The following is a 24,861-nucleotide window of genomic DNA, read 5'->3' as shown; positions in this document are numbered from 1 at the left end:
TGGTACTCCCTTATCCACGGCCCTGCCTGGAGGAACAAGCAAACAAAACATTTTACTACCACTTTATTGCAGGGAATGCATTGAGGTAAACACTTTTTTTTACTTTAGAACCACTTTCAGTGTTTCAGTTGTGAACACTGAGGACACATTTCTTCTGTGCGGCTTCAACTACAGAGCTCAGTGGGGGTTGTTGCACAGCTCATTTACTGCTTTTTAAGAATATGCACTGTCCTTAGTATGAATGTCCATATAAACTTGCTTGTATTCCCAGTGTAGCTGGGTGCTGGACTACAGAAACATGGAGAAGGATACATTTCCCTCTTTACAACCACTTTCACTTTCTACAGGGTATACTGATGTTATACTGCACTACTCTCCTCTGGCCAGCAGGGGAAGAAGTAAAGCCAAGCAAGCCCATAGATTTCTATGTCAATAGCTCAGAATCCTGGGAGTTGTAGTTAGGGACAACAGCCATATAATGGGACCCATAGACTCTTCAGAATACAAATCCCATAGGCACTGTGCAGTAAGAGGCATGGTGGAATAGTTTTTTACAGACTGCTCTAAGAAGTCGTGGAGACAAGGAAACCAATGAGAGCACATCTGCTGCATACTGACCAAATGGCTGAGAGGCCAGATCAGCAGAGACAACTGAGGCAGTGCAGTACAGACCGCAGTGATTACATCTGCACTGTTGCCGCAGGGAGACCAGAGCATCCCCTTACCCTCTATTCAAAAAAATCAAGTACTTATATAGGGATAATATAAAATCAATCATAAAAACAACCCATGTGAAGCAAGATATCAAAAACTCTGCATTTATATACAAAAGATAAACAAATACGTCCACACAAGTGATGTGATGAAAATCATTCCAAAGACAACATTATCCTCCACCACATATAGATGGCCTCTTACGAAATTATTATTTTTTTTTTATAATATATCTTTTATTAGAAAGGAATAGGAACATCAAATAAAAGAAAAGGAACATCAAATAAACATAAGTTGGGGAAAAGAAAGCACATACAATAACAATCTTCTCCCGTACATCCCAAATAACTCATATCATATTTTCCCTACCCTCGTCATCCCACCCTCACCCCCTCCACATTCCCTAAAACTCTAAAACTTTGCCACTTTCCTAGTTTCTAACCTTCGTCATTATCAGTCTATATCTGTGTTCCCTTCCTCCTGTTCCCTCTTCTCTGTAGGCACTCCTGCATGCTTCCCTCAATACTTATTTACTTAAATTCCAAGTAGATCCACATATATTTTAGTTGTTTTAAAGGCCAACCACTGACTCCATGTTTTCCTAAATTTTTCCATTTTATCCTCTTTAATATGATACAGCTTCTCCAATCTATAAATATTATCCACTCTATTAACCCAATCATTCATACATGGAAGATCAGGGACAAGCAAAAATTTAGGGATCAGGCCCTTAGCCGCACTAACTAGATGGTAAGGTACCATATTCTTGTGTAATTTGGTCAAAGATTCAAATTTATAAACTAAACAGCTCCACGGATCCCTCTGTATATTAGTCCCACATATCTCCTGAATATGTTGTAATATAACTTTCCAATATTCTTGTATCTTCAGACATTCCCACCAAATATGTGCCATCGTGCCTCTTCCCCCACAACCTCTCCAACATAAAGGTGAAATGTCTGCTTGTTGTTTATGTGCTATACTCGGTGTGATATACCATCTGGCCATACATTTATAATTAATTTCCACTGTGTTCATATTTGTTACCTCATGTGCTAATTCAAATAAATGATTCCTGTGTTGTTCGTTCAACTTTGATGCCAACTCCCACTCCCATTTTTCCAAGAACTAAGGAGGGTCAGTACTCTCTATATCACCAAGGATCTTATACAGTTGCAAGAAAAAGTATGTGAACCCCTTGGGATTACGTGAAGTTTTGCATGAATTGGGCATAAAATGTGCTCTGAACGTCATCTAAGTCACAACAATAGAAGAACACAGTCTGCTGAACATAATACTACACAAACATTAGATGTTGCCATGGTTTAATTGCACATAACATGTAAACATTCACAGTGCAGGGAGGAAAAAGTATGTGAGGCCCTAGCTTAATGACTTCTCCCAGAGCTAACTTGAGCCAGGAGTGAGCCAACCTTGACTCCAATCAGTGTGATGATATTGGATGTGTTGCTGACAGCTGTCCTGCCCTTAAAAAACACACACCTGTTTTGGGTTTACTGGTTTCAAGAAGCACTGTCCGATGTGAACCATGCCTCGCAGCAAAGAGCTCTCAGAAGACCTACGATCAATAATTGTTGACATGCATGAAGCTGGAAAGGGTTACAAAAGTATCTCCAAAAGCCTTGATGTTCATGTGTCCATGGTAAGACAGACTGTCTACAAATGGAGAAAGTTTAGCACTGTTGCTACTCTCCCTAGGCGTGATCGTCCTGTAAAAATGACTGCAAGAGCACAGTGCAGAATGCTGCATGAGGTAAAGAAGAATCCCAGAGTGTCAGCTAAAGACCTACAGAAATCTCTGGCACATGCTAACATTTTTGTTGACACATCTACAATAAGGAAAACATTAAACAAGAATGGAGTACATGGGAGGAGACCACGGAGGAAGCCATTGCTGTCCAAAAAGAATATTGCAGCATGTTTGAAGTTTGCAAAAGAGCACCTGGATGTTCCACAGCACTACTGGCAAAATATACTGTGGACAGATGAAACCAAGATTGAGTTGTTTGGGAAGAACACACAACACTATGTGTGGAGAAAAAAAGGCACAGCACACCAACATCAAAACCTCATCCCCACTGTAAAACAAGGTGGAGGGAGCATCATGGTTTGGGGCTGCTTTGCTGCCTCAGGGCCTGGACGGATTGTTGTCATTGATGGGAAAATTAATTCCAGAGTTTATCAAGACATTTTGCAGGAAAACGTACGACCATCTGTCCGCCAACTGAAGCTCCGCAGAGGATGGATGATGCAACAGGACAATGACCCAAAGCATACAAGTAATTCAACAAAACAATGGCTGCAACAGCACAGAATACACCTTCTGGAGTGGCCCAGTCAGAGTCCTGACCTCAACCCGATTGAAATGCTGTGGCATGACCTTAAGAGAGCGATTCACACCAGACATCCCAAGAATATTACTACACTGAAACAGTTTTGTGAAGAGGAGTGGTCCAAAATTATTCCAGATCGTTGTGCAGGTCTGATCTGCAACTACAGGAAACGTTTGGTTGAGGTTATTGCTGCCAAAGGAGGGTCAACCAGTTATTAAGTCCAAAGGTTCACATACTTTTTCCTCCCTGCACTGTGAATGTTTACATGTTATGTGCAATTAAACCATGGCAACATCTAATGTTTGTGTAGTATTATGTTCAGCAGACTGTGTTCTTCTATTGTTGTGACTTAGATGACATTCAGAGCACATTTTATGCCCAATTCATGCAAAACTCCACGTAATCCCAAGGGGTTCACATACTTTTTCTTGCAACTGTATATCCTAGAGGTGCCATGTTTCGAGGCTATAGTTACATTCAACAATTTCTCAAATTGGTACTGATCCTCCAGGATCCTCAGTGGTTGTGGAAGTGTTGATACAAAGTGAGCAAGTTGACCATACCGTAAGTCATCTAAAATAAAAAATAAATATTTTTTTTCTTTTAAATCAAAAAAAGTGTGCATCTTACCTTTCCTCAATATATTTTTTAAACGTGTGTTCTGATTTTTAATCCATTTCTCAGAGATATTATCCTTCACCAGTGGGAAAAACTCCGTTCCCACCAAGGGGATCATACCCGAATTATATTTCCATCCTTTTTGTTTATGCAATTTATCCCAAACAATAAAAACTTTATTTGTCAGTGAACTGGTGTTCCCATCTAGTGAACGAAACTTATGTGGAACCCAAACCATCTTTCCTAACTGTGTCTTACTCGATGTCTCTTCCAAATTCACCCAACCTTTCCTTTGTGAATTAAATTATCAATCTATTATTCGTGAAAGTAACACCGCTTGGTAATTATTCCTAATATTTGGCAGCCCCAAACCCACATTACCTTTCATCCTACTCAGTGTGTCATACCTAATTCTCATTTTTTTTTTCCCAAATAAACCTACCTATCATCTTCTGTATTATAACAAAGAAAGATCCTGGGATATATATTGGAAGCATATGGAACCTATACAAGATTTTTGGTACTATCACCATCTTTATCAAGTTTATACGACCTATCCAGAAAGCACCACCTTTTGACAGCCTCCCCAGTTCTCTTTTTATTTTGTTCACTAATGGAATATAATTTGTCTGATAAAGAGTTTTTATTGAAGGGGTCAGTTTTATTCCTAAATAGCCTATTTCTTTATCCCTCCATGTGAATGGGAATTCTTTTTGTAACTTTTGCTTCTCCGCTTTTGGAATATTAATATTTAAAATTACTGATTTTGCCGGGTTTATTTTCAGATTTGATATATCCCCATATTGTTTTAGCAATTTCATTAAGTTGGGCTATTCTTGGATTTACTATATAAAACAACGTCATCCGCATAAGCTGCCACTTTATGCTCCACTTGTCCCATCTTTATTCCTGTTACATCCACCCACTTCCTTACTTTCTCCAGGACAGGTTCCAAGGATATAACAAACAATAAAGGGGAGAGTGGGCAACCCTGTCTGGTATTGTTATACATTTTAAAAAACTGGGAAAGGGACCCATTAACCTTGACCGCCGTGGATGAGGCACTATAAAGTCCTTTTATCCACTTCAGCATTTTAGGCCCTTACCGAATGATTTGATCTCAGTCTCATGATAATGGACTTTCGTTTGTTTATCTGTTGTATATAAATGCAGAGTTTATTTATCTTGCTTCACATGGATTGTTTTTATGATTGATTTCATTTTTTCATTTTCATTTTTCATTTTTTTGAGTAGTGCACCATAAATTGTGGTTTCTGGCAATGTTCGGGCTATTTTTGGTCGCACACAGATGTGCCATGATGGGGCCATATCTGTATGTAAGATGCTATAAAGATGAAAGCATGTAAAAACTACACCTACAAAAATATTTTTCTGGATAACTGTTATATTGACAGCACAAAATGTACAAAATGCACTACAAATGGACCATTTATGTTATGTATTCAGATGCATTTATTTATTTGTATATACAAAAAAATAAACATTTACCGCAAGAAAGGATCCATTTATTCACAGGATAAGATAAAAGAATGAAGAAACCACTATTCAGTAATTGCTTTCTGTGATTAATGGCTGTACAACAGTATGTAATCATGCAAAGCTGTCCCTTAGAGGGCATAAAAAAAGAGGAACACTTAAAAGATTAAAAGAAAGACCTCCATTAAAGTGTATATCTAGGTAAAATGTTTTTTTTGTTTTGGATAGTGTGGGGAGGGTTAGGCCTGCTGTCAAATTTTTGCTGCTTTCTTACCCCCATTGAGGAGCTTCTCCCCTATATTTGTCCTGGAGACCATTGTCACTGAAAAAGAAACTGAGAGGAAATCCAAAATGTTAGAGTTGTCCCCAGAAAAAGAGGTAAATGGTATATCATCCATTGGAGACAACTGTTCTGGGGTCAATTGTATAAGAGAAGAATTCCCCTTGCTTTGAAATTTTTTCTCCAATGTACTGTTGCATCTCTGGGAAAGGAAGTAAAGGGAATTTCCCCTAATGGTACACATACAGCAAAAAAACCCAAAAAACTTGTAGGGGTGTAATCCTTCCATACTCTATCCAATACTAATTAAAGTTTTGGCAATGCAGTCAGACTGAAGTCTCTCTCATCATTTCACATTTCCACTGTAAGCCAACTGAGATTTCAGATCCGTGCCTGCGCTGGTTGCTGAAATGTGAGATAAACAGTAGAGGTAGAGGGCAGATTATTTGGCATACATAGTGCAGGTCAATTTCATGCATGCTTTTGTGCTACATTAGCTTTTAACCTCTTAAAATACATTTGAACTCAGTCCTCTGTATGTTGATAATTTTTATTTCCATCAAATGATGGGGCATCCTTACGTTCCCAACACATTACCCAGTCCATATCAGTATAGATATCCAGCATGATATTTTTCCCCATTGAGATCTGATGTGTTTTCAAAGCGTTCATTTAATTTTTTTGAGTAGTGTATTTAGGTATCCATCATGATATATATTACAGGGCAAGAGCTTTTATGTCCTCCATTGATCATGCTGAATGATGTTGCAGATAGCATAACATTCTCCACGGTTTCTCTAAACCCTGTCACGTTTGTCACATGTGCTCAGGGTGAACCTGCTTTCATCTGTGAAAAGCACAGGGCGCCAGTGGCGGACCTGCCAATTCTGGTGTTCTATGGCAAATGCCAATCAAGCTCTATAGTGCTGGGCAGTGAGCATTAGAGAACATTGGGCCCTCAAGCCACCATCATGAAGTCTGTTTCTGATTGTTTGGTCAGAGACATTCAGATCGATGGCCTGCTGGAGGTAATGTTTTGTAGGGCTCTGGCAGTGCTCATCCTGTTCTTCCTTGCACAAAGGAGCAGATATCGGTCCTGCTGATAGGTTAAGGACCTTCTACGGCTCTGTCCAGCTCTCCTAGAGTAACTGCCTGTCTCCTGGAATCTCCTTTATATATTTATATTAAGTGTTAAAGGGTGTTTTTTAATTTAATTTTGTTTGTGCCCTTTATATATCTCTTTCTTGTGGTATATGGGAAAATGGTGCTTTTTCTTCTACAATATGGAGGCTAGTGGACGGATGTGGTGTTTCTCGATCTGTTCTTATTGTTGACCAGATCTACAATATAGATTTCCTGATGGTCCTCTAGTGGCTGACAATTGGTATACAATCTAATAACACCTAGTATACAACAAAATGGCGCTCGGTGCTTGGCAAGGAGGAGCAGGTATAAATATGACCCTTCCCGGCCACGTCCTTTTGAAGCAGTCATGACTGGAAGACGAAACATGTCAAGGGCATGGCTGTATGATGTCATCACTTACACAGGAACTGGAAGTTGGCCATTTTGGTGAGGAATTATTTCTGGTGGTGATTGATCAAGAATAGCTGCACTGGTAGAATTTATATATTTATATGGATTACACTCAAGGTGGAAGATCATAGTGGACTTTTATACACTAATATACATTAATGTGTGTGGACTTGATCACTGTTTTTTGTGTTTTATGTAATTTTTTTATTCATATGTAGTGGATTCTATTTATCTATAGGAATTGTATATATATGATTTTTTAAATCTAATCACGAGTTCACAATTACATTAATCCTTGATTGCGCAGAGTTTATATTTAAACACATTTTCGGTGTAGGGACACATGACAACAGCTGCTGAAATACATTTGATATATATATATAATTTCTTTTGATTACAATTTTTTATTATTTAATATATTTTTTTTGTTGCAGAGCAGGAGTTTTTGATTCAGTGTTTTTTTAAAATAGATTTTTTTTTGTGTGTGAGTCTCAGTGTCACCTGAAAAGTAAAGTGACCTATTGACTCTTAAAGTGATAGTAAAGGTTCTGTTTAAAAAAAAAAAACACAATATATTATATTTACCTGCTTTGTGCAATGGTTTTGTGATCTGCTTCTTCTCCGTTCCCCCGCTGACATTCCTGGCTCCTCCTGCCTCCTGAGTGTCCCCATAGCAATGGGGGTACTCATGCGGGCTCAATCCACAGCCACACTGTGTGTGTCTCATGCCACGCACAGTGTTGCTCAGCCCCTCCCCCAGTCCTTTGTCAATGGATTTGATTGACAGCAGCAGGAGCCAATGGTTCCTGCTGCCCTCCAGTCCAGTGAGTAGGGAGAGAGAGAGAGCAGAGCTGCTGCTCTTGACCATAGTGCTGGATCGCGGGGCAGGGGGTAGTTGCACCTAAATTTTTTTTTTAACCTTAATGCAGATAATTCCTTAAGGTTAAAAAACATCTTTAGTCCTAACAACCACTTTATCTTTACCCAGCCCTAATACATGACTCCTAAACCTAAAGAAATCCTACTTCAATTTTCTACAATAAGTACTTGCCCCATCTTTCTATGTGCTGTCTAATGCTAGTTGTGGGGTCGGACAAGGCAATCCTCCCCCTGCTACAGTTGTCCAACAACACAGCTAGCAAGGAGACACCTGCTTTTCTCCATCTCCAAGCATTTGTCTGAGACAAGAATCACATGAGAAATGTGAAGGGAGGGTGGCTTGTAGGCCAAAAAGTTTCAGAAAACCGGACAAATGCTTGGAGATGGAGATAAGTGCCATTTGTAAAAGCAGCCACCTCCTTCCTAGCTGCATTGTCGGACAGCCATGGAAGGAGGAGGAATACCCTGTTCGACCACACAGGTAACCTTAGACACCGCATAGGAAGATGAGATAAGGTTCTACATGTACTTTGTCTGTCAAGGCTACTTATTTAAAGTATAGCTAAAGTTCAAGAGTAACAAAGGGTCAAAAGTCCTGTCTGGTTGTCTTTTGTTATCTGTATCCCATTTCAGAGATTTCTCTTCAATTCCTATCAAGAACACAGGAAGTGAGAATTCTCTCCAAAGTTATAGCAAATCCTCCCTTAGACATTTGTCATTGAAGAAAGTTTCCCCACTCTATGCTTGTTCCAATGACAACTCAAAATTTTAGATTATCGCTCACTTTTAGATCTACTGAAAATGATCAGAAGGATATAGAGAGTTATAAACCTGACATTTCATATTCCTGCTATGTGCCTGCTGTACCATGTACTTGTATGGAAAAGTATCCTGTTCTCCTTGTATTGCTTCCTTTGTGTGAAATCCCTGGTGTTCCTGGCAGTCCCTCTACTTTCCTTTTAAATACTGACCACACTAGGCAGGAGAACACAACGTGGTCAGCTCTCTAACTGTACTGGCAACTCAGTGTACTCTCCTCCAATGATCAGAGTTGTCCTGAAATGCCCCCCCCCCTTCCCTGCACAGTCTTTCAATGGGAAGATCAGTGTGCTGCTGTTTATCCTACCCTAGCTCCCTACTGATCACTTATTTAAAAAAAAAAAAAAGTATTTACAATTTTATATATCTATACACAAATGTTTTTTCTTTCATTGCTATTTTAAACTGAATACGTTGTTTTACAAGGTGAGAGTGTGCAATCACTTTAATCTCCCCATCAGAGACACACACAGCAATAAAAACCAGATGGAGGTTCTAACCCCTCTTAATCCTATCCACCTATCTATTTCACCTAAACTTTAAGCTGGGCCAGCCTCTAAAATTTCATGGAGAGAAATACTCTCATGGTGATGCTAGCAGAAAAAAAAATAGAGTCAGTACAGAAACATTATTTTGTCAATGTGCCCTGCTATGAACCTCTAAACTCCTATGCTACAAACTGGGCACCAAAGTTTCATTGATGGAAGGCTGTATGTTTGACATAGAGGCACTGATAAAGCTAACAAAATATTTTACAGTTGGTCTGAGGACAATATTTCTGCTGGAAAAGAGAGGTTTTTTATTTTGTAGCAGGGTTTCACTTTATAACAGGGACCAATATACAATAATACTAATAATAATAGAAAAAAAATTGCAGTAGCAATTTGCACATAGGAGGTAATGCTTCTAGAAGAATACTTCTTTCAGTAACCAAGAATAAAAGGACAGTCCCATTACAATTCAAGTTGGAGAGTATAGGATTTTTCAAATTTAAAGAATATCATATATACTGTAACAAATAGGACTTGGTCAAGAGATTGAAGCCTGTAACAATGGACTTTTTTCAATCAAAGCATTGCTTGACCTAATTACATTAAGACATATATAGCAGCAAAGATCACCAAGATGCCCAGAAACTTAGCAAGCATATTAAATGAACTGTGAGCCATTTCACTATGCATGATGCGGGTCTTTGTTGGCTTTATGATGCGATCCTTCTGAGTTAGAATAGTTTTCCTGGCATCCTTCCATTGCCCTGGTCCACAGATGCGATACTGGTAAGGTGTACATGGACCAAAGAATATCTCCCAGGCCAATTTGGGATCTGACAGGAGAAACTGCTTAATGTCGGGCTTGCAGCCTACCTCTACTGCGACCTCATCCATGTATGGTACATAATCCACTTGTATGGTGTGACGCTCACTTTTGACATACCTGAAACAAAACGTTTCCAACGATATTGTAAAAAGAATATTCCAAGAAAAAATCGCTTTAGTATTTTCTTATTTTTTTTATGTTCAGAACATAAGGAGTTGTGCTCCACAACTGTTACCCTGCCACCTAGGCTTCCAGTGAAGACTATAGTTAGGTAAGTAAGTACATACTATGCAGGCAAAGTGCACTCAATAAAAAGGTTAAAACATTTTTTTTTGTGCGTGGGATGCACATAGGGGCTGGAGGATTGTATTTAACTAGTTACCGACCATGTAACACAATTGTGTAGCTGCAACCTTAATGTCTACACTCTCCACATATTCATCCATGGCAGCTGAGGTTTCTGCACTGAGAAAGCATTTGCTGCACACTCCCAGCACAGTGACCCAGCTGCCACCAACAGCTACCAGTCTGTAGTTATGATTGGGAGACACCAAGACAGACTCATGATCATGTGACTGCTGTGACAGTCATTCATAGTGGTTGCGTGGTGGGGAAATCTATTCTGCCCCCTCCCATGGCTAAATAACCAGTTAAAGGGACTTGGTGCACAGGCAGGCAGATGGGAAGGAGTTAAAAGACAAGTGCAGGATTACTGAAAAAAAAAGACAGACATACATACTCACCTATGTGGCTGTAGTATCAATCTGATGCTGCAGCTGTCACACCAAGAACTGGCGATCACATGACTGCTGATCTCAGTCTCCACAGAGCAGAGAGTGGTGACTGTCAGTCGTCGCCTCTCTGCTCTGCTTCTCCAACACTCACTGGAGCACTGGGCTGTGGAGGGGACAGAAGTGGCTGGCTTAGGCTCTCAGCGGCATGGTAAGAGGCTGAGCCAGCTGTGTGCCAGGCACCTGGATGTTCAGCCAGCTTCTGATGAGGGGCATGACCATAAAAGATCTGCTGATCAGCATCTGATCAGTGCTTTCAGCCAATGGTTCAGAGCAATGACCCATATGTTCTTGGGGGGGGGGGTAGTTTGGCACAACCAGGACTCTTCCAAGAGCTGGTCACCCAGCCAAACTGAGGAAACAGGGGGGGGGGGGAGGGAGGGCCTTAGTAAGAGAGGTGACCAAGAACCCCATGATCACCCTTACTGAGCTCTAGAGAGACTGTGTGGAGATGGGACAAAATTCCAGAAGGACAACCATTACTGCAGTCCTCCACCAATATGGGCTTCATGGCAGAGTAGCTAGACAGAAGCCTCTCCTCTTGTGCAAAGTACATGAAAGCCCACTTGGGGTTTGCAAAAGCTTTTTTCTGTAGCATGTGTACTGTGTGTGCAGTAAATAGGCTTGGGCGCTATTTAAAGCAGACCTTCACCGCATTAGTACCCTTCTCCCCCCTCTCATACAACTGGATATCAGTTTTTTTAAGACCATTTATTTGTACTGCAAAACAGCACTTCTGAATTTTTCATTTGGGCAAAAATGACGGTTGTGCCCCCCTGCATGTATGTAGATATGCTGCAGAGCTCCAAGTCCTGCGCCTGTAGGTTTCCCCATCCATGCGCAAAGACAGTCTATTATGGAAACTCCAAACCTATGCATCTTTGTGCACACAGGAAATGTCCCACGCAGGGCTCTGCCAGAACTCAAAGGTAACACTGGGGGAGGGCAGAACCAGTGCAGCGAGGACTGTGGTTCCTCTTTTTCTACAGTATGCCCTTTTCAGCCTCATCCACTGTCAGCACAGTTTGGTCGCACCCACTATTTGCCACGTTGCACTGGAGCTCTTCTCTATGGGGTGCTCCAGGTCTTTTACAATCCTAGCAACACCCTTGGTAGTGGAGTAATGACTATTTTACACAATCACATATAGTAAATAGAATATTTGCTTGTCAATATTACATATCCGGTTGAAGAAAAAAAGGGATTCGTGTAGATTTGCTCTGTGTTGAAATTGGACTATATACATAGTAAGATAAATATTTACATGAAGACTGGGTGTTCTGTCATTTGTTCGCTATGAAGGTTTATATTCAAATGTTTGGCAGATTCAACAAGCGGAATCATTTTAACAAATATATATTCACATTAATAGATAAAGCAGTCGTAAGATATTGTTAATATAAAGTCACTTTCACAATTATATTTTGTGTCTTTTGTGCTTTTTCTTTGTATGTTAATCCCCACTGAACACGGCATAGAAATATTTAAATACCAATTCTTTATGTAATCTTCAACTAAAGCTCCAAGTCAGGTTTTTGGCACAACTTTTCAGCATGCCACCATACAGTTTTCTTGTCTATTTAAAGGACAAATTCGCCTTTGTGAACATGCTACATGTTACACCTGTATTTAGGGTTTAACATGTTATATGTTCAGCATCTGCAACTCCCCCCCCCTCCATTCCTCCATGCAGGGCTTCACCCACAGTGCTGCATCATTCATTCACAGAGTCCTAAGAATGAATGAACTACAAGTACCGACATCCATTGCAGCTGGTGAGTGCTCTCATAGTGCATTGATCTTCCTGTCATTCAGAAACTGTCTTTGTGTATCGGAGGTATAAGCAGAAAGGTACACAGACAGTCTGCAGGAGCCTGACACTGCACCCATGATATGCTGATTGCAGGTGCACAGCAGGGGTCTTTAAACTTTGTAAACAATGGGCCAGTTTACTTTTCAGTTTTTTGGGGGGCCAGACTGTGGCCATCGGGATCAGAAATTGTTCTGGCATCAGTGGGTGAAAACAATGCATCTTTGATATTAGGGGGAGGAATAACACCCTATTGTTGGTGTCACTGGGAGGAATAGTGCCCCATCATTGGTATCAGTGGAATAGTGTCCCATCATTGGTGTTAGCTGAAGGAATAGTGCCCTATCATTGGTGTCAGTGGGAGGAATAGTGCTCTATTGTTGGTGTCAGTGGAAGGAATGGTGCTCTATGATTGGTGCCATTAGGAGGACTAGGGCCCCATCATTGGTGTCAGTGGGAGGAATAGTGCCCCATCATTGGTGTCAGTGGGAGGAATAGTGCCCAATCGTTGGTTACAGTGGGAGGAATAGTGCCCCATTGTTGGTGTCAGTGGGAGGAATAGTGCCCCATTGTTGGTGTCAGTGGGAGGAATAATGCCCCATCATTGGTGTCAGTGGGAGGAATAGTGCTCTATTGTTGGTGTCAGTGGAAGGAATGGTGCTCCATGATTGGTGCCATTAGGAAGACTAGGGCCCCATCACTGGTGTCAGTGGGAGGAATAGTGCCCAATCGTTGGTGTCAGTGGGAGGAATAGTGCCCCATTGTTGGTGTCAGTGGGAGGAATAGTGCCCCATTGTTGGTGTCAGTGGGAGGAATAGTGCCCCATTGTTGGTGTCAGTGGGAGGAATAGTGCCCCATTGTTGGTGTCAGTGGGAGGAATAGTGCTCTGTTGTTGGTGTCAGTGGAAGGAATGGTGCTCCATGATTGGTGCCATTAGGAGGAATAGAGCCAAATCATTGGTGTCAGTGGGAGGAATAGAGCCCAATCATTGTTGTCAGTGGGAGGAATAGTACCCCATCATTGGTGTTAGTGGGAGGAATAGTGCTCCATGATTATCAAATAAGGAGAACAACAGTGAGCGCTAGTCCTGAAAGCGGCTAAGCATTCTAAGCAACCAATATGTACTTAAAATGGAATAACATAAAAATAGTGCAGCGCTAAAAGTAGTGATAGTAAGACAGGTATAAGTCCACTAAAAGTCTTGGTCTTAAGAACGTGTCCAGTGACAAGTGAGGATTCAAACTTGGTGATCCGTGTGGAAACGGCTGAAAAACGCACTCGCCAGAAGCAAGACACATAAACGCAGTGTGCATTTAGAGCTCATGGATCCTCAATCCAGAAGGGAATAAAGCTGGTCCAGTTACAGGAATGGTGTATCCCTCCTCTGTGGATGCAGCAACAGATCTTCCTCTTCCCAATTAGGTGTAGGATTCCAAGATCAGGATTCTGCAAGCAAAAGCTCCTCAGGGGAGTTTAGGGAAGGACACCCATAGTGTAGTAGGTTATAAAAAGCAGCTTTATTAAAAATTATAGTATCCAATTCAAAGTAGGCAGGTATCATAAACATGTGTCAGCAAGACAAACTAACCCTGACACTCTGAATAATGGCCGCCGGGCCTCCACGTGGCTCCGGCGGCGTAGCGTCTCAACGTCCAGGCTCCTCCTTACGCGTTACGTGCACACGCACATCTTCAGAGGTATGGAACCATACCATTCCTGTAACTGGACCAGCTTTATTCCCTTCTGGATTGAGGATCCATGAGCTCTAGATGCACACTGCGTTTATGTGTCTTGCTTCTGGTGAGTGCGTTTTTCAGCCGTTTCCACACGGATCACCAAGTTTGAATCCTCACTTGTCACTGGACACGTTCTTATGACCAAGACTTTTAGTGGACTTATACCTGTCTTACTATCACTACTTTTAGCGCTGCACTATTTTTATGTTAGTGCTCCATGATTGGTGTCAGTGAGAGGAATGGTGCGCTATCATTGGTGACAGTGAGAGGAATGGTGCCCTATCATTGGTGTCAGTGAGAGGAATGGTGCCCTATCATTGGTGACAGTGAGAGGAATGGTGTCCTATCATTGATGTCAGTGGGAAGAAAAGTGCCTCATCGTTGGTGTCAATGAGAGGAATAGTGCCCGGTTGTTGATGTCAGTAGCAGGAATTATGCCCCATTATTGGTATCAGTGGGAGGAATAGTGTCCCAGTGACCACTGCTTTACAGGCTCCTAAAAAAATTATAAATGCTCATTTTATTTACCTGCAAAAAAAAGTGCATTTATTATTTCTTTTTAAAAAGGTGAACACATCCTTTAAGCTCACCAAACATGTTACAATCTGATTGTACACTCTGCTTTAGATCTGCCGACAACTATGTAGTGTAAGGAACAGCCTGAATACTAAAAAATTGGATAGTTTAATCAAATCCTCATATTACATAGTCTTGGTAAATCTAGAGTTAATTGTGCAAAGATTGTAGAGTCAGATTGTAACGTGTATGGTGACCTTGCCGAGCCACATAATGGGGTAGGTTTACTAAAACTGGTGCACTCAGAATCTCGTGCAGCTGTGCATGGTAGCTGATCAGCTTCTAACATCCACTTTTTCAATTAAGCTTTGGCAATAAAACCTGGAAGATGATTGGTTTCTATGCAGAGCTGCACCAGATTTTCACCATGCTATTTTAGTAAATAACCCCCCATCTGTCTTCTGAGATGATTACATAGCTAAGCCCCACCTTGGGGCTCAATGTGAGTACAAGATGCACATAACTCCCTACCTTTCTGGATTCTTCAATACTATCCCAGGATTTCAGCAAAATCCTGGTGTCCCATGGATTCAGGCTATGTTGTGAAGCCCAATGCCGGAAAACTCATTCCACAACTTGACATGTTTCCTTTGACTACAAATCCTGCATCCAGCATGGATCATCCACGTCCAGAGAAATGGCTCTTCTCTCTGTCTACTCTAATGGCTGATAGATGAAGTTCACAATTTTGATTCACTTCCAGTGTCAAAATCAATGAGGGAACATTAGGGTCTGACAGATGCAACCTCCAGGACTAATCCACAGCAGTGCTGCTGTTAGTGAGAGTGCAAGAGGCTACGATATATTGTATCAGCTAATCATTACCATAATATAACTATGCCTGATGTGTCACTGAGATGATCTGTCACGGGGAAGGCTTCAAGGAGCCAAAACAGGTAGTGAGAGATAATCCCTGCAAATTAAAGTGTTACTAAACCCACAACAGTAAAATCAGTCTGTATATGCAGTAAAGAATGCTTGTTATACTCACAGTGGTACCTAATGGGTTAATCCTCCATATTATGTAAAAAGGCTGTTTGATCCTGTCTTCTCTGACCCTCCCCTTCTTCCACAGTCCCCAATCTGCTGATAGTAAACAAAAACCCCTAGGAGACATTCTGCACATGCTCAGTTTGGTGTCCATTGTTAGAGAGGGTTTTTTTTTTTGCTGGGAGGTGGATATGATTAGCGCAGAGCCAATCAGCACTGTCCAGACAGAGGTACAGGGGTCATGCAGCCTCATGGGAGAGAGAATGAAAACTCCTTCTACAAGATTAACCAGTGCTCAGCAGAAAACTGATAGAAGTCACAGACTATATACTGCTAATGAGAAAAGGTATTTAACAGGTTTATATTTACTAAAATAATTGCATTTTCATGTTCTGTGGAGACCAGATATAGTGAATGCAGGGTTCTGGTTTTAGTAACACTTTAAGGGAATTCCTTGGGGACCCCTACGTCTCCAGAATTAGTATCCCCATTGAAAAATGTTCCTTCTTTTGTGGGGACAACCCAAAATTTGGAGTTTTTTTACTTTCAGGGGCACAGATGGCAATCAAAACCTAATAGGTGTTCTAGTTCTTCTCCACTCTGACAAAAAAACAAAAAAAGTTTTGCCTTTTGTTATACTTTAATTATGTGATGGCATCTTGTTCCTGAGTGATAGCTACAGAAGTTCTGCTCTTATGTATGGAAATCGATGTCAAAGAGTTCTGTCATTATGTCCATGTAATGTTATATGTCACTGTCATTTTTGAAGAACAGTACAGTGCAGAAAAATATACAGTACTTCGAGTGTTGATATTCCTTTTTCATGAATATATAGGTTCATGGCCAGGGATGTCATGGGTAGGCCTATAACAAGGAGTTGGGCACAATATGGATAAGGCTTCTGACTACCAGCAGTGGATCCTATACAAGAAGTGGGGCAGGGACGTGTGCATTTTAGTGCCAATGTCTGGCCAAGCAGATGTCCCCATTACAAGTACGCCTGCTGCAGACAATATGAGGGGGTCCTATTAGAGATGGGAAGGACTTGAAAAAAAACTTTGTTTTTTGCAAAGCCATTTTTTGTTTTTTTCTGGAAAAATGGGAATGAGAAAATTTGTTTCTGGGAATATGTTCTTTTAAAATGGTAAATAATATATATTAGACATGGCATTCAAACTATATAGCAAGAAGACCTTAATGAGAGATTTCTGAGACTTTACGTAAAGTTCTCTCAGTTGATGACAAGCAAATCCTGGAATACAAAGAACACTGTACTTCTCAATGCAGTTCTCAGTCTATGGAAATCTATTTCTGCCACTAGGGGGCACTGCAGGGGAAAGGCTCCCATTTTGTTTGCTTGTTGACTCCCTCTTGTATCTCATACAGTTGGGTGATTGTTGGGATACAGTAGATCAGGGATCTCCAAACTTTCTAAACATGGGGCCAGTTTACTGTCCATCAGACTTTCGCGGGGCCGGACTTTGGCCATTGGGAGTAGAAATTGTCCCAGCATCAGTAGGAGTAAACAACGCATCTTTGGTATTAGGAGAAGGCATAGTGCCCCTTCATTGGTGTAAGTGGGAGGAATAGTGCCAAATTGTTGGTGTCAGTGAGAGGAATAGTGCCCCATCATTGGTGTCAGTGGGAGGCACAGTGTCCTATTTTTGGTGTCAGAGGAAGGGAAATAGTGCCCCATCAATGGAGTCAGTGGGAGGAATAGTGCCCCATCTTTGGTGTCAGTGGGAGGCACAGTGTCCTATTTTTGGTGTCAGAGGAAGGGAAATAGTGCCCCATCAATGGAGTCAGTGGGAGGAATAGTGCCCCATCATTGATGTCAGTTTGAGGAATAGTGCCCTACTGTTGGCGTCATTGGGGGGAAATAGTGCCCATCGTTGGTGTTGGTGGTAGAAATAGTGCCCCATCATTGGTGTCAGTGGGAAGAATAGTGCCCTATCGTTGGTTAGCTAACCTGCTCTGCATGTGCTCCTTTCGCTTGTTGATCTCTTCCTTCATCTCAGCCATGGATGGAAGCTTGGCTAGACCTGAGACAAGTACAGACATAGTTAAACATAACATTTAAAACCTAACTTGCAGCTATTTTTCTATGTACTGTATATGGTTTGTCTTTAATCCCCTATTCACACTAGTGTATCAAACTCCAGCTGTTGCCAAACTACAAGTCCCATGAGGCATTGCAAGATTGACAATTACAAGCATGACTCCCAAAGGCAGAGCCATGATGGGACTTTTAGTTTCACAACAGATGGACGGCTGCCAGTTTGACACCCCTGCACTAGTGTATTTTTCCCATGTTTTTGTAAATGTAGGATAGCCCATACATTACAGTGGACTGTCCTACATGTGACAATTGCAGCAAAGATGCTCATGCATCTTTTGGAACTTCAGACTTTGAGCTTTTTTTTTTACCATTCATTTTTGGAGCATTTGTCACATTGTGCAACAACGCACTTCTTGCTTGGAGTACCATTAACATTGAATGACAACATAAATGCAACATGCGTGTTTCATGCATCTCTCAAATGCACATAAAATCACCCAATTTAGTGTGTTTTCACAAGCTAGCCTAGTGTGAATTGGGTCTATAGGCCCACAGACAACTAGCAACAATTTAGCTGTATTTCAACAGCTGCATTTTCATGAGATCTTCCCTCAAAGTCCTCTTTCAGATGCAGTATGTTAGTAATTTCCTGTCCAGGTAACCAGATGTTGTGGCTGAATTATACATTTGTTTACAAAAAAAGGATCATAGTTAGTAACTATTAGTTACAATAAGGTAGAGGTCTCCAAACATGTTGAATAAAGGGCCGGTTTATGGTCCTTCAGACTTTAACCACTTCCAGACCGGACACTTTCATCCCCTTCCTGACCAGGGCAATTTTCAGCTTTCAGCGCTATCACACTTTGAATGACAATTGCGCAGTCATGCAACACTGTACCCATATGAATTTTTTACCATTTTTTTGAGACAGATAAAACTTTATTTTGGTGGTATTTATTCACCGCTGGGATTTTTATTTTTTTTGCTATGTAAATGAAAATGTCCAAAAATTTCGAAAAAAAGTGTTTTTCTTATAAAATTTTGCAAATAAATAATATTTCATCATAAATCTTGGCCAAAATATATTCCGTTATCGTTTTAGTAAAAAAAAAAAAGCCAAATTAGTTTATAACCAAAAATTATAATTTTTTTAAATTTTTTTTTACATTTTTATATTATTTATTTATTTTTTACATACCGTCACCCTAGCAGTACAGTGTCACCATGGTGACACTGTACTACTTTTGGGTTGTGATGAAGATTTTTTTTTTTTACACTGATTGCTTTTACACCATTATAGGATGTAAAAGCAATCATTTCTCTTTCTCTCTGTCTGCATTCTTGCAGCCATTGAGAACTACTGAGTGAGCTGTGATTGGTCACAGCTTGTCACATGTTACAAGGCTGTTGTGAATAGCCTTGTACCATGTGACCTCTGTGATCATTCACAGATTTCACACGTAGTAAGCAATGATGTCAGAAGTGACATCTTGCTTACTACTTTGCATGTGATCACTGATTGGCCAATCAGGGATCACATGATCGGGACCTCGTACAGAGGTCCCGTCCGACGATCGGTGTTTCACGGGCACCGGATCACGGTACTGCATGCTCCCAGGGAGCGGACACAAGCAGGGTGCAGGGAGGCCGTTTATAAACGGCCACCCGACCCTGCAGTGCCACCGTCTGGCCATTTATATACAACGGCCGGTCGGGAAGTGGTTAAGAGGGCCGGAGTATAGCCAATGGGGGTAGAAAGTGTTTCAAGCCCAGTATCAGTGAAAAACATGGCCTCAGAGATGGTGGTGAGTAAGAGGAAGAGTAGTGCCCCATCATTGGTATTAATGGGAGGAATAGTACCCCATAATAGTTATCAGTGGAAGAAATAGTGCCCCATTGCCGGTGTCAGTGGAAGGAATACTGCTTCATATCATTGGGAGGAATAGTGGCTCCAAGGGCCGGATAAAGGCTAGCAAAGGGCCACATCCAGCCCTCGGGCTGCAGTTTGGAGATCCATGCAATAAGGGGATCCATATGAAGGAATGGCAGTTCTGGTAAAGTTATTCCAAATTTGGAATTTCACATTAAGGCCTCAAGCACCTAGGCAGAAAAAAACACTTTTTGGAACATTTTTTGTTTCTCTTTACTTTTATGCCTCTGAATGCAGCTTTAGTGAATGTGTCCATGCACATTGTGGCATTTCAATTTGTATTCTAGTTACATTTAGGAGTAAAAAATGCCCCAAACCTGCATTCAGAAAGCAGAAGCATATTGGCATAATTTATACATATGTGTACGTAAACATGCATATAGATGCATAAATGTGCATGTATTCATATAATCTCAGCCTAGCAGCTAGAAAAAATGAATATTCTAGCCAATACCTTATGCCTATCAATGCACATAAATATGCACATTAACGTGTGTAAATATGTATGGGATCGAACATAATTTATGCTGGGTTTTTCTGCCAGCTCCTGGGAGAAAGATCCAGCATAAATTAGATTATTTTAATACTCCTATATGTATGTAGTTTAGAACTCCAATTTCTCAAAATTTAGAGAAATCCTCTCTAAGGCTAGGTTCACAGCTATGCAGTTTGTGTTTGATCCGTTTCTGCAGTGCTTTTTGCAGTGCGTATTGGCACATGCATTTTTGACATGTTTTTGATGTGGTTTTTTTCCAATTGATTGCTGGGCAGATTAAAATGCAAAACGCATAAAAAAAACACATAAAAAACGCACTGCATGCTTTTCTGCAGCGTCTCCTTTGAAGCCTATTGAACCAAAAACACAACGTTTTGCATGTAATGCCCCATACACATGATAAATAAAATCGTCCAAAAATTTTTGCGGAACCACTGATTGAACGATTTTCTCTTCGTTGATGAGCAGAATGTTTTAACTGATAACGATATTGTGAACAGAAAAATCCGGTTGAGTAACAGTTAAAAATTTTGTCGTTTCGCATACGAACGAACGATTTTCTATGCTGTGGTATGATGGTCGTACGCATGAGCGGAATCAGAAGATGACCTGGATATTTATGTCCAATGAATCTTCGTAAACAGGAACGAAAAATCCAAATGTTAAAAGTAGATTGGCTTAATGTGATAATGAAACCAGAATTCTGCAGATTATATTTTATGTATCACTATTTATGTATATAGATAATGTAATAAACTATATTATACTCATTGCTGTTAATTGTTGTGTATATCGCTTGTTCTGGCCAGAAGGGTGTGGCTACAAGGTCACACGCACACTGCATCACTTCCACTTGTATGGAGGACCTCAACACTACGTATTGCCCGACGAACGATTTTTTTTAGATTTCTTAATGTGGGCCACAATTTCAACCAACGAACGAATGCCTCTCGGTCGTCGGATGACCAATCGGTCGATTTTCTAATCCTGTATTCCCACCTTTAAATAAGTCACTTACCCTTTCCAAAAACCGCACCGGGTGAAAACGTGGAGACCTAAACCTGTCCCATAGCAAATCATGTTAAATAGACTGCTGTGCGTTTCTGCAAAACGCAACAGAAAATGCATAGGTGTGAACCTAGACTTAGACAGTTGTCACCAGAAAGTGTGTACCCATTGTAAGATTATCCCTTTAAGTTCTCTGAGTGCCCCCTTAGCAAGTTTTGTGCTTTAGGGACACCCATGCATGTGCGCTCCTGATCTGGGCTGTGTGCGTCCATAGACGCACACAGTGCCGGTAAGCCCCACTCCTGCTCCTTCCTCACCTGAATTTGACTGATAGAGAAGAGTGGTGCAGCAGCCAGTACAGCACCGGATTGGTCACTCAGTCTGGCAAGTGTTTAGGAATGAAGAAGAGGGTCAGGATAGGTAGTGGGGAGTTTTTCACATTAATAAAGAGAATAAAAAATACAGAGGATAAAAAAAAGAAATCTATCTAGACTTTAGAACCACTTTGATCCTGTTCTGCTGCCAACTCAAAATGTTTGATTTGCTGTCATTCTTAATCTTAGTGACCAGGGCAAATAGAGTGAGTGAATTTCTCCAGGTGATCCCGACAGCAATAGAAACAGGACATAGGCTCTATTCAAAATTAAAAAAAAAGGTTTGGCTTTATATACAGTAGACTTTATATAAAAGTATGAATATTTGAAAATTCCATTTTTCAATTGCTATTCATTTGAATTATTTGCCCCATACTCTATACCACATGTGAATAATGGAAAATATGCCCAATTTGTTATATCCACAGAGTGGGATGAAGCTTGAAGCTGAACTCCAGGCAAACAGCTAAATACACTGATAAGGAAACTGTTTACTGTCAAAGAATTTGTATTCTATCCAACTAGTTCTGAGGCTTAAACAATTTTTCTGGCAGGACAGGAAACCTGTTTTTTTCTCTGCTACAGTTAAATTGTACACACCCCCTCCCTGCCCCAGCCTGTAATTGGACAATGAAAGGAGAAGCAGCAAGCTGATGTGCTTATCTCTCTCCTCCTATCAGCATGCTTCTTGCACTGCAGCACAAATGATTGGTTCCTTATCCTGTTTTGATCCCTCCCAGTCTGAGCTCTGCCCTATAGGGACCACAACAGGCCAATACCAAACAGAATTCAGGTATTTACACAGTTTGTATTTTTTTTAAAATGCATGATGTATTAATAGATACATAGCTGCCTTCTTTTCATATTATTATCTGCTTGGAGGTCAGCTTAATCATATCAGAATAATTAAAATGAATTAGTAATGAATAAATACATTTAGTTTTTACCTTGGAAGACTCTTGTTGCCCAGCGAGCCTGAATCTCAGAGACTGGCATTACAGCACCAATTGGTTGGATGCAACCAACGAAAGCCATTGTTGGCTTTTCCAGATGTGCAGGAAACACCATTTTGTACAGAGGCACTTCGTTATGTTCAACCTTTATAACAGATTCGTCGATGAATGGGAATGAAAAATTATATCCCGTGGCAAAAATGACCACATCTATGTCTTTTTCTACTGTCCCATCTTCAAAAAAGGCATTTGTCTCGGTGAAACTTGTCACATTGGTTTTCATCAGCACTTTGCCAGAGATAATGCGATTAGGTAAATCATCACTAACGGTTGGATGCTGACCCAGAATTCTGAATATTTAAGCATGGACATATTTTATTAGAAATGGTAGCTTTTGCATTAAACATATTCTGATATGGTTAAATAAGATTTTGACCTATGTGTGATTTTCATCTGGTTCCTGAAAAACCCACCAAACTTCACTCTGTGAGTGGCCCCATCAGCCCCTTCTTGTTAAATAGTCTTTAATCGTCAGTCGAACAGTGGCTACATCCAATCAGCTGCAACCAGGGGCGGACTGACAACTCATGGGGCCCCGGGCAATAGGGGATCATGGGGCCCCTGTGTCCTCGCCCACACTCAAACCACACCCAAAAAAGCCTATGATAGGTACCAGGGGCATCTCATGGGGCCCCCTACTGACCCCGGGCCCTCGGGCAGTGCCCGAGTGCTCGAATGGTCAGTCCGCCCCTGGCTGCAACCACTGTTCAGGTATTCTGACACATGCTGCCACTGGCTGTCAGAATGCAATAGCCTAGCAGGAGAATTTGTCCATCTGTTCTATATAGAGCAAATCAGGGAATCTGTTAGGTGCTAGGATTAGGTAGATTTACTATTGGCTCACTGTATCCAGTGGGGCTGCGTTTTTGTTGTTAGGAAAATTTAGCTTGTCTCACTGTAATCAGTGTGACTGAAATTTATGGATTAGGCAAATTTAGTTCATTGTAGCCAGTGCAGTTGCATGTGATTGATTAGGTCTGTTCTGTGTCTCACAGGGTGCAGGTTTGATTGCTCTCCCTCGCCTTTTCTGAAGCATCTGGGTGGTTCTGGAACATAGGTGTGGGGTAATGTAAATGGGCAGGATGAATGTTTATACTGTCCCAGCCAATCTTTGTAAGCCCTTTACAGGTGGCTGCTGGGAAAAGGGTATAAATAGTCTGGGACCTGGAGCAGAATTGTCTTGTCCTGCAGGAGAGCATCTTAGCCTAAGGTGGGCTGGTTTCCTCCATAGGCAACCCTGCCATGTGCCTGCTGTTCATGAGGCCTAAGCTGGGCTATCGGAGGGGCCTGGATGTTGAAAGTTGCTGGAAGCTGACTGAGGGGCTGTCATCTGAGGATCTAGTCTGAGATAACTGGCAAAGGTGTCTGAAAGGTTGTGCCTGGAGGCAACCATTATCTGAGGACATTTGTAAGTACAGACTGGTGTGAGATCCTAGAGCCTGTGAGCTGCTGCCACCCCTCTGGTGCTAGAAATTCAGCTGTGTGCATGCGAAGGGGACATCGGCTGGCATCCTGAAGACGTCAGTTTATAATTCTTTTGTGAAGGGACTCTGCTCAAATTGTTCAAAAGAGGAAGTTTTTGTGTCTTAAGCTACTACTATGCAGCTAAATCCACTGCCTGCTTTTACAAGGACTTTGCTTACAGTTCTACAGAAGGAAGGTTAGTGCCCTGATCTTTGTATATAGTTCATATTGCGGTATTCCACTAATCCCCCATTCCTATCTGAGTTACACTTAAAATAAAAACACCAAAAAGAACAGCCCTGGAATAATCATTGAGACAAAGAATGACTGTGTGTCTGGCTGCAGGACAATTCTGGGAAAAAAAACCTTGGGACCTTTAAAACTGCTGGCTCCTACTGGGGTTCTGCTACAAAAGTGATGGTCAGGAGTTCTGACTTTACACTGCATGCTTGATCTGTAGTAAAAATGACTGGATCAGACAAGGCTCACAAAGTAAAGCCTGTATCCCCAACATTTCATAGCCTTACTCCTTTATAAAGGAGAACCCTGTTGAACCTATTCTCTCTGTGTAGGCAGGTAGAGGAATAGCTCTTTCATATC

General features: G+C 41.2%; 1 protein-coding gene across 2 annotated transcripts in view; it reads right to left on the bottom strand.

The window, feature by feature from the left end:
- Nucleotides 1–5,135: 5,135 nt before the first annotated feature.
- Nucleotides 5,136–24,861, bottom strand: part of LOC149467571 (flavin-containing monooxygenase 5-like) — a 52,919-nt gene continuing 33,193 nt past the window's right edge. The window contains exons 7-9 of one of the 2 annotated variants that reach the window (XM_089671538.1): nt 22,732–23,087; nt 17,887–17,959; nt 5,136–10,131 (exon numbers count right to left, since the gene is read on the bottom strand). In XM_089671538.1, the coding sequence (XP_089527664.1) occupies nt 9,786–10,131; nt 17,887–17,959; nt 22,732–23,087 (775 nt within the window). In that variant the 3' untranslated portion in view covers nt 5,136–9,785. The remainder of the gene's footprint in view (nt 10,132–17,886; nt 17,960–22,731; nt 23,088–24,861) is intronic. The other variant, XM_089671539.1, reaches the window with a different exon arrangement.

This window comes from Staurois parvus, unplaced genomic scaffold (genome assembly GCF_062004578.1).
Source record: "Staurois parvus isolate SC_StPar_1 unplaced genomic scaffold, SC_StPar_1.0 ptg000106l, whole genome shotgun sequence".
NCBI lineage: Eukaryota > Metazoa > Chordata > Amphibia > Anura > Ranidae > Staurois > Staurois parvus.
Note: the sequence above shows the minus strand (reverse complement) of the source record. Positions and strands in the feature narration are given on the sequence as shown.